This window comes from Sordaria macrospora, chromosome 2, assembly GCF_033870435.1.
Source record: "Sordaria macrospora chromosome 2, complete sequence".
NCBI lineage: Eukaryota > Fungi > Ascomycota > Sordariomycetes > Sordariales > Sordariaceae > Sordaria > Sordaria macrospora.
Window position 1 is genome coordinate 5,137,194 of NC_089372.1, and position 14,927 is coordinate 5,152,120.

Consider the following 14,927-nt stretch of genomic DNA (forward strand, 5'->3'; position numbering starts at 1 on the left):
ACAAGTAACTGAAGCTGGCAGTTTGGTTACTCAAGTGGTCTTATATAATTTGTTCCAGAAGAGGCATCCCGAGTGCATTTCGTGACAAGTAATTAATAATCTTCTAAATAAAAAGTTAATATTAAAATTAAATTATAATCAGTAAAATCAGTTATATAATTTAAGGGAAAAAGTAAATAAAACGTTTTAATGTAACTTAATTTGCATAACATTCTTATAATGTAATTCTAACTTTAATTACGATGAAGGGTATTGCTTTTCAATCTAACTTAGTTATTTAATAAGAAGTTTCAATCTTTAGCAATTTCAATGATAAGTAGCGTCTTTCAATCTTTAGCAATTTCAATGATAAGTAGCGTCTTTCAATCTTTAGCAATTTCAATGATAAGTAGCGTCTTTCAATCTTTAGAAATTAGTTTAATAATAAAAAATATTTTGATCCTTAGCAATTATAATGATAGTTTTTGTTAGTTATTATCGTAAAGAATAACTACAACAGCTTTCAAAGATCGCTATCGCAAATAATAAATGCAACAGCTTTTCAAATTCGTTACAAACGTTGCAGAAAGTATAATAGTATTCAAATAAATGTACACTTTTGCATAAAAGAGCTTATAACCTCTTAGACTATAGAAAATAAGGGAAAGAAGGCGGGAGAGAAAGCAAGAGAGAAGTTAATAATATATTGAAGAGAAGACAAAGCTACGAACGATCGCAGGAAAAAAGCTAGCTAAGTGTGGTGGTGCTGCGAAGTGGGCCCAGTCCGGCAGGCACGGCTTTCAAGAGGTTGCCACATGGGAGAGATTCCTCACGGACCTTCCATCACCGTCTTGTCTTGTTAACTTCATGTATTTGGCACCTCCATTTTTCTCTGCACAGTCCTCTGGCTTAACTCATCTTGAAGCTTTGCGCAGTCGGACTTTGTGGGATATGTGATCTCATCATCTTCGTCAGCTTCACCCTCCTCCCTCTTTACCTGTCATCTGGTTATTGGAACATAAAAAAAACAACACCTCTGTTGCCGTTCACAGGGAAGGTTCACAGTGATGGCTAAATATTTCTTTTGCAAGTCCCGTACCAAATTACACCTCTTCTTCCACACGCACCATGGATTTCAACAACAAGTGAAGGACGCATGAAGCACAAGGACGGTCCATCACTTTCCTTCCAATTTGTTCAAGGCGACGCAGGTACAACCCGACCACTTTGACCGATCCAACCAACCAGCGGGCAGAGCTTATTTTTGCCGGGACTTTCCTCACTTTACCGGCTTACCTTGCTCCTTCCTAAGTTGTCTACCTTCCAGGTAGTTCGACCTTGCGAGGCAGTCGTCAACAACATCCTTGTCCGGAATTTCTGGTGTCTTACCCGGATCCCTTCAGGTTCCCAGTCCTTCCAGGCTTTCTCAGGGGACCAACTGTACCAAGACAATATCATCCTAGAAATACCTTGAGCCACACTGGTTGATCCTCGGTCCTCCACAAGGCGCTTCGCACTCTCACATTCCCTCTCCTCTCGGCCTTGGCTCGGACGACGACCATATATACACCTCAACATCCAACACCATCTTAGAGGACCACGGCTTTTAGGGCCTCTTGAAACATACCACCGCTGGAATACGGATCTGAGCTACGAGTGGAGGGCAACGGAACGAGAACATCAGACGGGCGCACAACCCCCGACCTCGGGGCTGGCGGGGAGAACCCTCAACCCTCCCCTTCCTTCTGTCTGATATTTTCTTGACCTTCTTTTCCTGCCCCTCCCTTCCCGCATCATCCTGGATCAAACCTCATCTCCGCTCCTTGGATCTTTTTGCACACTTTTCTCTGAAGGCTGTTACAGCCAGAGAACGCCATTCCCTTCCATCATCTCTGGATCCGTTAGTTGTCACCAGTACTCGGATCACAACCCAAGACCGCTTTTTCTATCACGCCAATATATCCGACGACTTCTTGACGACTCCCTGGTCTCCCTCAAAATCCTCTTGCGCCGTTGCGCACCAATCCCCACCATGTTGACCGACCAAGACGCCGACTGGCCGAACGCCCATCACCATGCCGGCAGCCATGACACTTTTAACATGATTGAGCGTGTCTGCTCAGTTTTCTCACTACTCGGCTGTTTCTTCATCATCTTCACCTTTTGTTTCTCCAAGAGGTTTCGGAAACCCATCAACCGCTTGGCCTTCTTCGCAACCTTTGGCAATCTCGCAACCAACGTCGCAACATTGATGGGAAGATCCTTCGTCGACAAGGCGGACGGAGCGGGCTGCCAGGTGCAGGCGTTTTTGATCCAGATGTCAGTTAGCAGTACCCTCATCCAACTTGACAGGCTGCTAACAGATTTTCCTATCACAGGTTCATGCCGGCGGACGCGTTCTGGGTGTTGGCGATGGCTTTCAACGTATTTCTAATCTTTGAGCACCAGTACGATGCCCATAAGCTGAGGTCAATGGAGAAGTTTTACTTCCTAGGCTGCTATGGTCTGACATTCATCACCGCTTTGGTGTACTGCTTCATCTCGACGCCTACTAGGGGAAAGATGTATGGGAATGCAACACTATGGTGCTGGATTAGTCCAAAATGGGATATCTTCCGCATTGCAACCTTCTATGGTCCTGTCTGGTAGGTCAACGCACTGCTCTCCAAATATTTGCAAATCCATCTAACCTTGGATTGCATAGGGTTTCCATTGGTTTTACATTCTTCATCTACCTCCGCGCAGGAAGAGACATCTACAAGAACCACCGACAGATCAAGAAGTTCCACATCAGCAGCTCTTACAGTGGAACGGTTGATGAAACTATGCAATCCCGCAAAATCACAGAGGTCTCCGTCACTCACGAGATGGCTAACCGGAATGGTATCGGACTCGTGGACCTCGAGAGAAACAACCGCGCACAAGAACGCTCTGGCGACCCGGCACCTCCAAGGGTACCGCCCAATGCTTATTCCGTCACCATTTCGGCAGATACCCAGAGACCTCCAGAAACTCCCGACGGCGAAAACTTGGCACGCACAACCACAATCACTGGAGGGCTGTCTGGGTCTGCGAATACAGGCCAGCGCACAAAGTCTCGCCAGAACAACAGCGCAATCTGGCATTATACCAAATGCGCACTGTTCTTCTTCACAGCATTGTTGATCACATGGATACCCTCGAGTTGCAACCGTGTCTACTCCGTGGTTCACCATAACCAAACGGTGAAGGTCCTCGAATTAATGGGCGCTGGGGTCCTGCCGCTACAGGGCTTCTGGAATGCAGTCATCTATGCAGTCACGTCTTGGAAGGCATGTGGGAAGTTCTTCGGCGAGGATGTGAAGGATTGGTTCTCAGGGGACCCGGAGTCTGGCAACAAACTACGTCGCGATGGAAGTCATTACCACCACAGCACCTCGCGCGTTATCATTGGGCAGGTCGCTAGTGTTGGGATCAACCCGTTCCACAAGATGGGCGGCCGGACGGGCCTTGCGAGTCCAGAGACGGAGAGCATGGAGGAATTGGCGGCGTGTGGGAGCCGCAGGAGCTCGTACGGAATGGGGAGCGACGGTATTTCCAAAGATGTGAGATAATATCGGCGGCCGTTGGGAATTATGTTCTCCTCTGGGTATTTGGTTCACCAGAAGCAAGCGATCATGTGCTTTTTGGTTTACGGTCCATCATGACAGCCGTGTTCATGGCATTTCTTTTTCTTTGTCACCATTAACAGGTTTATTTGTCAGGCATCTTCTTTTCGTCAGCGTCTCTGGTAGTATTTGTCTTGATACCCAATTTCACACAAAAGTCCATGTTTCTAGGGTTACATATGAGCGTTTATAATACTTCAGATCTAGGTATATGAAATGCTACGCTACGTATGTATATACAAGATCAGGGAGGCTGGTTCGAAACACCGTGATTGGGAACACAAAAGGGAACTCCCGCGTTGATATGCCTTGTTTCGCCCTGCTTTGCCGTTGCAGTTGCATCTTTGTCTGACGTTCCAACGGTAATCGTCCTACGTTCTACGTCCTACGTGCTAAGTGCCGGTGGGACAGGGGTCGGGTGTTTTTGTGTACTCGAAGGAGATTGACTGGTTACCGTTGCGGAATAAACGAGTACTTGCAGAAAATGTTCGTCACCAAGTAACAAATAAAGAGTAATGAGTGTGAAGTATGAGAAAAGAATGGACATCTACCATGCGGAAATGCCCTCTACCATAGATTGTAGAGGTAAAAGGTTGATTGAATTTGAAGCGGATAATTGACCAATGACAGGTTCATTACCTTTTTCTTTTTGACTACGTACCAAGTACGCACGCACTCCCCCTTCGCTATCAAAGCAACGAGACAGGTCTTCCTCTCCTTATATCTTGCATACCTACATATGTCCAGGAGGTATGTAGAAGAAGAAACCTTTACCTCCACAGAGGTAGGGAGCCTCACCTCTGACGCGAGTGTCGTAAGTGTCGCAGAGAGAGGAAAGGAAGGAAGTCGTGCACATACATGTCTTACTGTCTCGTGTGTAGGTTTCCGAATAACACCCGCTCTTGCTGTTTCCCGCTTGTGTCTGTGTCTGTGTCTGTGTCTGTGTTCGGGACAGGTTTGACGTGACGGGATGGGACGGGATAGGTGTCTGACAGGTTGGTTGACAGTTGATGGTTGACAGGCGGTTAGGTTAGGTACCTAGGTTACAAGTTGGAAACCGAGGGTAGGCTAGGTGTTACACGATTTCAACAGTGGATAAGATGAAGTCTCGACATTTTCTTTCTGTAGTGGGGGGCATCTTCTAGGTACTGTTGCGTGAAGTAAGGAGGTGTCTCGTTTGTCTCGAATCTTGAAGTTCATTATTCGTGGGTGGGCCTCCTGCCTGCGGTCATAGGCCGAGAGTCTGTCTACAACTCTGTTTTGGAGTGACAGGCGAGAGAAAAGTGCATATCCAAGGTGACCTTCTTTCTGCTACGCTACTACGATTCTCAGACCTTGCTTACTAGTACTGAGGTCTACTTCGGCAGATGTGAGTAAGTATCCAGCTGCTTGGGTCAGGGGAAGCTACAGAATCGACCTCTTGGACTTCAGTTGGTTGTTCGCCTTGCCTTATGTAATGTATGAGACATGGACTTGCTGCTAGGTATAATGCCGCGGGCCAAACTAAAGAACTAAGCGAACCTTTACCCCTGAATTGGCCAGGAACCGCTGGTAGGCTGGCAGCTAATGGGATTTGAAGAGCGGTCGGGAAATGTCATGCAGTTGGTTCTCCAGAACTTGAATGATCAGTTGTAGCGAGAAGGGTCGAGATTGTACGTTTTGACGGACGTTGGTAGGTTGATGCCCCTGAGTTCAAAGAAGTAAGGATGTTGTGTAACTGGTTCATCTTTTCCTTGTGAGGTTCGAGACTGATCGTCTTGTTTATCCTATCTCTCCATCTTTGCTACAGAAACTCCGTGGATATATCGGCACAGAACACTTGAAGAAGTAAGCAAGTTCGTTTCGGTTATCTTGTTCAATTTTGCTCGATCTTCAAACAGGGCCGAATAAAGGGTCTGCATACGAACAAGCTTTCTCTTCAATTCAGGGGAAGTGGTTTTTCCTTACGTAGTTGATTAACTAAGCTTCGAAACCTGGTCCTTGATCACTGTTCTATCTTTACCAGGTCTTGACCAGCTTAGGTAAAAGAGCACTAGACTTGTAATGGGGATCCAGAAAGAAAGTACACCAGGCTCCAAGGGGAGGGAGGGAATACGTAGTTCACCATGCTTATTTCCGAGAACTTTTAAAGAATGCCACCGAAGGGCCGGGGTCAGTTTCAATACATACCGGACATTATCCCCGAAGTCTTGAAACTCCCCTCATAAACATTTGTCCATCATCACCAACTCTTCCCATTCGTGGAATGATACCCCTTTCCCATGGAACCATCTTCCCAAGTTTTAAGCAATACCAAGCTTAGCCCAAGAGCGGCCAAGAGTCTCCATTACTTGCGGATCGCATGATTCCACTCTGAATTTCTGGGGAGCTGGGGAAGTAAAAAACATGAAGATCCGGGGATCGCAACAAACTACCCACTTTGCCCTGAAAATGGAGTCAAGTCAAGTCATAAAAATCCCACAACTCATTCTCAAGATCCCCAATCGCAATTCCTATTCCCGAAGTTTTTCATAGAACATTTGCTGGGAGTTACCCTGACGATCTTTAGTCACGCTTTGCTGTTTTCGGTGTTAGTAACTGGAGGTTGAAAGTGATCGGGTGGTGGTGGGGTGGGCAGGGGGGTTAGTGTAGGGGAACACTGGGGCCGGGTAGCCAAATGGCCGGGGGGTAATTAAGCGAAGCGAAACGGAGGGCTGGCCGTTTGGGGGACTCCGTTTTGGTCACTGTTGGTGTGAAGGTTGGGGTGCTAACTGTTTGGGAACTGGGGAAGTCATGCGATTGTTGAGCTGGAGTTGGATACATAAATGGTATTGTTTTTGGGTGATGGCCTTTGGTGTGTGGGAGTTGTAACAAAACAGTTTCTGAGGGAGACACTCACTGTCATTTTCCCCTTTAGACAGACTCTTTGTCTTGCATTTCTGTCTCCTTCTGCCCGTTCCTCCCGTTAAGCAGAGCGACGAAATATTACAGACGATGGGAGTGTCGAACTTCTCCAACTTCAACGGAAAAGCGACGACCCTGACTGATGTCCTCTGGAAAAACGAATGGTGGTGTGATCAAGTTGCATCTCAACGGAACGTCATCGCACGATTTCCGAAGCCTTTTGCCTGTTTGAGGTTTACCTCCCGAGCCTCCCAAGCCTCAGCCCTCCAAGCTCCCTGGATGGAAGCCAAGATATCTTCCCGGGGCCAGATGCTTCTAACTTCTGACTGGACAAGGACAATATTGCGAGTGAAAGTGGGGTGAGGTCGGGTGGGTTACCTTGAACCAAACTTCTCTTTGATTCACTTTGGAAGTTTGGGTCTTCTTCCAGACCTCCCCGGGCGCCGTTGGTTCGAGAAAGAGACTCTCTAAACCCATGCTTCCGTTGTTGCAGTCAGCCTCCGTGCGCGTGCCCGTGAAAGAACCGAAGAAAAGTTACCAGTGAGCGAGTTGCTGTCGCCTTCTTCCCCTTGGGACTATCATTGTTGGGGTCCCGACATAATGGATGGGCCGTCAAAAATCATGCCACTATTCCCTGCAAGCTACTACGCTTCGTGTATCGCGTTTGATTCCCCGGCCTACAACAGACAGGGGAGTTCGCATGTTAACCAACCGCTGTTGTTACCAGCTGGAGGGAAACGGTTCCTTTCCCGCTTCTTCCCGGTCCAGTTAAACTAGAAATGAATATACGATTTCATGTGATGATGCGTATTGTTAGTGAACGAGTGGTGCCCTGAGGAAGGTCGATGATTGGGTATTGTGAAACGCAGTCGTTGTGAATCCAGTCTCTTTGAAGTCCTGGTCCAATGGGCTTGATGGACTCAATGGCCGACTGCAGTAGAACAACGTCTGTTCGTCGGCCTTTGTTTTCTATCACAATGTTGGGAAAGACACCCAGCTATTAAGAGAACATTGCTTGCTGAGATCTGACACCTCGCTCATGAGCTATAATCTGCACAGATACCGGAGTTTCTATGCTATTCTGTAGATTGCTGGAACAGTGTAACTTGTTCGAGTTCACTTTATGTGGCTCGAAGACTTATTGTTCGACTGAAAGAAATAGACATTACTCTTGTAGTTGCTCGCCCTGTCCAGGCAGACGAACGGACACGATGATGACTTGATGTCACAAGAAGTTTCGACCAGCATGTGGGAACGAGAGGAACTGCTCTTGCGAAAGGGTCGAGCGCTTACCTATAGCATATATACCACCATCGATGTCACCCCCAACCAAGTCGGGGGTTCACCTCTGTAGTACCAGTCAAGGTTCTTGGAGAGACACCCGATATAGCCAAGTTCGTCAGCAGATATCCACCATGGGAGACAGGAAGGATCACAGTTGCCGAGGAGGTAAGAAACACAAAGATGCCGACGCCCCAAGACGTAAAACGCCTCTCGACTCCGACACCGACATGTTCGGCGCTCCATCCCTGTGGTGTAAGAAGAAATCCCATCATCGTCCCGAAACGAAGAGTCGCCGATCCGGGAAAGGAGCAGACGTAGGTGAGAAGCCACGGCAGAAGCATCGAAGCTTTTACTCTCCCCTCTCCCGTTTCTTCAAGATGACTTCCAATCATCGCCATCGCAAAACCACGACACCAACCCGCGATCCCAGAGCCAGGCATAGGTTTGGACTTGGATATAGCACGCCTCCTCCTCCTCCTCCGCCTCCGCCACTCAAACGATCATCGCCGTATACTCCCCCCAGGTACCTCCACAGCCAAATGACGCCAACTTCATTCCGCAGAACGCCATATCGCACGCCTGTATCACCCGTCCAAGCCTCTCTCGACTTTAGCGCTTCCAGCACCCCCAGTACTACCTCCTCCTCGACCGTTCGGCCACCATCCAACCCTGCCCTTGATCCCAGTTGTGAATCCTGTTTCAAAACGCATCACCTCAACGCCTCCCTCCGGAAATCCCTCCTCGCCCACACTCGCGAATTGTACGCACTCTTACAAACTTGGTCCAACGAAGCGGGCATCGGCGACGGCATGACCCCGATCGATCCAATGGAGTGGCAACCAGAAAAGGCAGCGGTAGTGATAGAGAAGGAGCGCAGGCCGAGCGAGATGTGCAGGGTATTGATGAAGATGGGGAGCGTGGAGGATTGGGTTCGGGTTATGAGGGAGCTGGAGGAGAAGGAAGGGGGGCAGAAGATGGAGGGGGTAAAGGAGAGTTTAGAACGGAACGGAGAAGATATGATGGACAGAGAAGGAGAAGGGGTTAGTGGGTTTGGTGGGATAAGGGGTGAGTATTGTTTGAGATATCGCAGGATGGCTGTGGATGAGGGAGGCGGAATGGGTTGATAGGTTGAGGTATTTGTGGGAATAGTGCTGGGTCGGGACTTAAAGTTGCGCAGGGAGTGTGGAGTTGGCGGACGCCGGCCATTGCGGAGAAGAAGCCATCACGGGCCGCTCCGTGGAACGGGGCCGTCGCCGGAAAAGTGGAGACCTCTTTGACAGGTAGCGGGGCCGGAGCGACGGCGGTCGGGTGAGGTGGATAGAGGTTCCGGACTTCCGGCTATGCGATTGGGGTCGGAATTGGAGAGAGCAACGCCGCCGCGAGAAATGTTGGTGTTGCGAATAGGAAGATTTTAACGACTATCGTCGGGACGCGGTTCAAGAAAAGGTTGGAAAGTCGGAGCACAATGTCATTTCCAGAAGAAATGGAAGCGCATGATCAACAAAATGCATTGCATTGACATGGCATCTTGGCGTTTTGAACTTGTTAAGCTGACGCATGCAGTGATTGATGCAATGAGCTTTTGAGATATAAAATCCGAAGGTTGACAGGTCAAGATAATCCAGGCGCGGTACTTCTGACCGTCACGTGAGGTCAATCGTGCTGTCATTTCGAGATGATGGCTGTTGCACGGCGTCGTTCGTCCTTTCCTTTCCCAAACTTCTCACCGAAAACTGTCACGGTGGCTGGAGATGTTCCCCTTGTCCCCTCATTTTTGAGGCTCATCCAGGTTTGTTGAGATGTGATTGGTTGATACCCCTGGTTGTCGCAAAGAAGGCAACATCGGCGGGCAGCCGAGAGAAGTGGTTGCCTTGTCTTGGTGTCGGCTGTGTCAGTATGTCCCTTTTGTAGTGGTCACCCCCGCTGCCGACGTCGATGTCATCAGCGGATACGTCCCTGGGAGTGTCTGGGGCCTTACAGGGCCTCAATCGAACATGGGCCTCTGGAATTGGGGCTCTGCGGGCCTCTCAGCCAGTCCAGTTGGGAGTCCTCAATTTCCCGACCGCAGGCATCTCAGTCCATGTCTCCCACTTTCAACATCCGACAACGACGAGCACGACGTCCATCACCAGATCCAGCGCGTGCACCTCGCAACGGCAGCGTGCTTCTAATCCATCATTTCTCATCATTTTCGTCGTGACCGACGTCCAAATCTGGTATCCCGTGACCCCGCTTGCTGTCAATCTGCGACCGCCATTATTTCACAATCCAAGTACACCGAATGCGCTGACGGAAACACGGCTATCGTGGGATTTCGCTTTCGCTCTCTTTTTGAGGTCAGGGCTCTGATACGATCCCGGGCCTCTTTTGTTTGCTCTCGAAAAAGAGGAGAACCCAGTACCTGTCTGGGCCAAAGGGGACATCCCCCTCCTCATCATATACTCTCAACCCCCAACCTACCCAAAGGAAAGGGCAACCAACCGGCCACACTCCCTTCATCAATCCATCCCACCATCATCACAGTCCGAATATGCTTTGTTAGGCAACAACAAGGCGTCGAACCGAGTGAACCGCGATCTATCAGTCTTGTTTAATAAACAGGCATCATCCTGACTACAAGGCATCCTCTCAATCGTTAGTACAGCGTCATGTTTTAGTCTCTCGTGCTTCACCTTCCTTTCACTCCTTTGTCCTTTTTTCTCAACTGGGATATGACGATATCAACACGACTCTCTTGTCTGTTGTTGCCGTGTCCAATTGCCGTCTTGCGCGGATGTTACATTCATGGAGGTGTAGTAAAGGGTCATGGAGATGGCTAACACACCCCCAGTCGAGGAGACTGACTAGTGTTGCCCATCATGTCACAATATCACTATAGCCAACAGGGCCGGTATGAGGTAGGGCGACCCACAAACTTCCCTCAGTTCATCATGAGGAACTTTGAACCGCATCGAGTCGTCTCTAACAACACATGCTAGCCCTACCAATACAACGGCCAGTCTGGCCAGGGTACACACTCTCCTGGATTGCTCGACTCTCCGTCTATCAACATGTCCAACACTACGACTACTATGGCACCTGGTAATCATGGATATGGAAGCACCCTATCCACTACCGCGACCACCGGTCAAGCCTCCCGTGCGGGCTTTATCGTGGACCAACAATTCCAGAAAGAACATGATGCGCCAACCCAAGGGAATGGGCGCTATGTGCTATTGGATCAATTCTTACACGATCCCAGTGCTGCCTGGAATCCCATGAAGTCTCTGGGCGTCAGCCAAAATGCCAACATCACTGTCAACCCCGTATACCCCGACTATCGTGATAACCATGCGCCATCCGAGTGTGATACTGCCGCTGACCGCGCCGGAGTCTTCTCCGACTCTGGATATGGTAGTATAGCCAGGCAAAGTGTCGGGAACCCTTCCGTGTACGGGGACATGGACCGTGCCGGCGATAGCCAAATCATGCTCCAAATGTCACAGTTCCAGCTTCAGCAGGATTCAAACCTCGAAACTACAGTTATGCCCAGGGACACTCTTATGCAAGACATGGAAAGCGGTGACTGGAGCCACAAGGGCAGTGCCCGTCGCCCGGATGGCAAAGGTCTGGTCTGTGAGCACTGCAAACAACCCGTCAAGACCAAGTCGGAGCTCAAGTAAGTCTCGAGTATGCTCTTTTCCTCGAACCCTTGCTTACTTCCTAACAGTAAGCACAAACAGAAACATACGAAGCCGCATCATTGCACACAACCTGGCTGCAGTCGTGGCCAAGGCTTTAGCACCAAGAACGATTTACAGAGACATATAGCGTCCGTCCACAAGATGCATACCCTCGTATATCACTGCCGTCACGGCAACTGCCCGAACAAGTCCAAAAAGGAGAAAGATTGGCCTCGGGCAGATAACTTCAGGCAACACTTGAGAAGGGTTCATCAAATTAATCTCAAGGCCGAGGACGACCTGAAGTTATACGAAGTTCAGTAAGTAATGTAACGTGGCCTGATTTGTTAGCCACTGCTTATACCTTTTTACAGCCTTCCTCAGGAGCCGGTCGTTGCCGATCCGTTGACCACCGCCTTTTTCGCGTCCCAGATGCAAACGATGCCTGAGCAAAACGGCGCTTCCTGGACTAACCAGGCACAACTGCAATACCTGAGTCACATGGCGCCTTTCACCGAAACCAGCCTTTCCGCTCCAACGGACTCTTCCCTCATCCTTCAGAGTCGAGCGGTCTCGATGAGCGAGAATGCGGATTTTCCCGCTTTGGAGAATGGCATATGGCCTGATGAAGGGGCCGCAGAGGTCAGCAGCTCCCACGTCCTTCACATGGTTTCCAGCCGCCGCGGCTCGTTGGGCACACTTGAGAGGACGAGGTCCATCTCGATCGATGAACCCTCCTCGAGTGGCCAGCAGCCTGGCTTTGAATCGGAAGTCTTGGCAGACGGACGTGAGGAGATGCCTGCGACGGCCGCTAACAGTGATGCCAGTCCTTCGATTACCACGGTTGGTATGAATCAGAGTATCCGGCCTATGTTGACTGGTAGCGGCCACTTGCCGTCTCATGATGATGGACGTGATGTCAATACCGATCAGCATCGGGAGACTACCGATGCGAAGGTTGTTGCGAGTACTCACCTTGATAATGAGCCAGCTGAAGACGAGGAGATGGATGATACGATGCCTGACATGGGTCAAGACACATCCGCGGACGACTCTGATGATGTGTCTGAGCAGCCTCGGGTCTCCGTGCTCAAGACATCCTTTGGCTTTCAGATTGGGAACTCATCCAAGCCCATCCTCGTCGAAGATGACGAGAGTGTCCGCACCATGCTTCGAGTCCTAATAGCAAAGGGTAACCTTGATCAGTTGATGGCCGAGCTTGGATACCAAAAGAAAGAGGAGAACTCTGAGCCCCAACTCCTAACCGAGAACAAGCCAGAGCCTGCACCCACCTCTGCAGCTGCAGCTGCTCCCAAGACCGGAAACACCAGCAAAAACCCCTGCTTCCTGTGCGACAAGAGCTTCAACCGCAAGTGCGAACTCAAGAAGCACCAAAAGCGCCACGACAAGCCCTACGCCTGCACCTTCCACAACTGCTCCAAAAACTTTGGCAGCAAAAACGACTGGAAGCGACACGAAAACAGTCAGCATCTGCAACTCGAGGTCTGGCGCTGCGATGAGAAGCATCAGCGCCACCAGGGCGTCAGCCTCGTCGACGACCGCACCTCAGTTTGCGGCTGGGTCGCCCACCGCCGCGAGGCCTTCCGGACTCACCTGTCCAAGGAACACCGCATAGTGGACGATCCCACCATCAAAAAGAAGGTGACAGAGTGCCACATTGGCCGCAACTGCGAGTCGCGATTCTGGTGCGGGTTTTGTCGCAAGACGATCGAGTTCCAAAAAGACAAGAAGCTGGCGTGGTCAGCGAGGTTTGACCATATCGAGGACCATTTCATTGGGAGGAACAGCGTGAAGCAGCAGACTATTAGGGATTGGGAGTTTATTGAGCCGACGACTTCGACTGTGGCTGGTGGCGGTACTGGTGGTGGTGGTGGTGGTGGTGCCATTGGGAAGAATGTGCCTGGGAGCGAAAAAGAAAAAGAGCGAGAGGTGGTTGATTTAACTACTGAGCAGACAGGGGAGGATTTGGAAACTCGGAGTTCTTTAAGCTCTTCTTCTTCGAGTTCCTCCTCCTGCCAGGGGCGGATGCAATCTCTGAAGCGCCGCGCGAATGCAATGGATGGAACCATAACGTCTGCTGCTGCGCCGAGAGCGAAGAAGCAGAAGAGCGGTCGGCAGAGGGAGTACCTCTGGTCTTGTGTAAGCATCCCTCAATCCCTATACACAGTGGGGGCCCCGCGCCTCTCTCTCCTCTTCTCTTCTTGGTTGTACTTACTAACCTTTATTCCCGTTCTTGTTACAGTGTACTTGTACCGGAGCCATGTACAACGTTGATACGACGCCCGGGTGCTTGGAATGCAACCATGCTCGGTGCGAGCACTGCGATCTTGAGTACCATAGGGGTCCTCAGGAGGGACATTAAGCATACCTAGGTGGCTGTTGTCATGTTGTGTTTCGGTGATACCTCTTTTTGTCAACTTTTTATATTTTCAAATTTCTTTTTTGTCTCTGGAATGGCATGTTGGTCCATGTTTTTGACGATTTAAAGCAGCTTTTCGGATTAGACGAAGGGAACATGTGTGGGGGGCAAAAGAGACAAGTGGTAAGGCTGAGTCTGACTGCACTGCACTGCACAATGCAGGCCGGGCCTGTATAGTGTATGTGGCAAGATATGACGACCAGTATAAGACATGGGTTGATCCCAAATACAACAACAAACGCATTTCCCTTTTCCAAGCTCTCGCCGGTTACTTGGGCATGATCGAGTGACAAGACAGTGACAGAAATCCTTTTCGTACAACAGTGAAAGTAAACAGCAGGACAAGAAAAAGGTTGAAAGATGAAAGTTTGTGCAACGTTGTTTTAACCTTCCATATGGCCATATGAGAATTTTTGACAGGATTGTAGGACACAACACATATTGTGGTACGTAGCTCGCAGCCGCTCACGATGCGGTGCTATGCAGATGAAGAATATGTCCCGATACGGCAAAGGGGTCGAGCCGGTCGCCGAGGGGGTCCTGCGGAACGGGCGAGTAGAAAGCGGAATGAGGATTGGCATGACACTGCCGCGGAAGAAGAGGTGCAGATGCAAGATCCTGAATGTAAATGGGGTTGCTGGGTTATAGGATATCGTAAGATCTCGGCAGGTTTACTTGTGGAAGGTGTTTTGCGAGAATGGGAACAAATAGTTGGTGATATGCAATGGGCAAATGAAGGAACCGAAACTACACGGAAGGGAAGGAGTGGCTAGCGGACTGCGGGGATGGTGCTTCGTTCGTCCACTGACAGAAATGGGAGGTACCTAGAACGAGACGAGCGAAGAGTTAGTGAACGGGAAGGTGCTCTCGGGGAGGTAGGTAGGTACTCGGGTACTTAAGTCATCTCAACTGGCTGTCTCTCCGTGGTTAGGGTTCGTTGGTGTAAAAGGCAGCATCCCTGAGGTGGGAAGATCTTGCCTCTGATTGAGGTCCTTGAGGAAGATATTGGTTCGAATCCAATACGGGCCATAA

At 49.8% G+C, this 14,927-nt stretch overlaps 3 protein-coding genes across 3 annotated transcripts; all 3 read left to right on the plus strand.

Annotated features, from left to right (window-relative positions):
* The first annotated feature begins 706 nt into the window (after nucleotides 1–706).
* Nucleotides 707–4,110, plus strand: SMAC4_07528 (uncharacterized protein). The gene is made up of 3 exons (XM_024655352.2): nucleotides 707–2,298; nucleotides 2,358–2,624; nucleotides 2,684–4,110. The coding sequence occupies exons 1-3, from the start codon at nucleotides 2,012–2,014 to the stop codon at nucleotides 3,570–3,572; spliced, it is 1,443 nt and encodes a 480-aa protein (XP_024511251.1). The 5' UTR covers nucleotides 707–2,011; the 3' UTR covers nucleotides 3,573–4,110.
* Nucleotides 4,111–8,170: 4,060 nt separating this feature from the next.
* On the plus strand, nucleotides 8,171–9,356 carry SMAC4_07527 (uncharacterized protein; the record flags this gene model as incomplete). The annotated part of the gene is made up of 1 exon (XM_003344471.2): nucleotides 8,171–9,356. The coding sequence occupies one exon, from the start codon at nucleotides 8,171–8,173 to the stop codon at nucleotides 8,915–8,917; it is 747 nt and encodes a 248-aa protein (XP_003344519.2). The 3' UTR covers nucleotides 8,918–9,356.
* Nucleotides 9,357–9,633: 277 nt separating this feature from the next.
* Nucleotides 9,634–14,235, plus strand: SMAC4_07526 (uncharacterized protein). The gene is made up of 6 exons (XM_024655351.2): nucleotides 9,634–10,427; nucleotides 10,624–10,690; nucleotides 10,772–11,451; nucleotides 11,503–11,775; nucleotides 11,830–13,615; nucleotides 13,719–14,235. Exons 2-6 carry the CDS (start codon nucleotides 10,652–10,654, stop codon nucleotides 13,836–13,838), a joined length of 2,898 nt encoding a protein of 965 aa, XP_024511250.1. The 5' UTR covers nucleotides 9,634–10,427; nucleotides 10,624–10,651; the 3' UTR covers nucleotides 13,839–14,235.
* The last annotated feature ends 692 nt before the right edge of the window (nucleotides 14,236–14,927 follow it).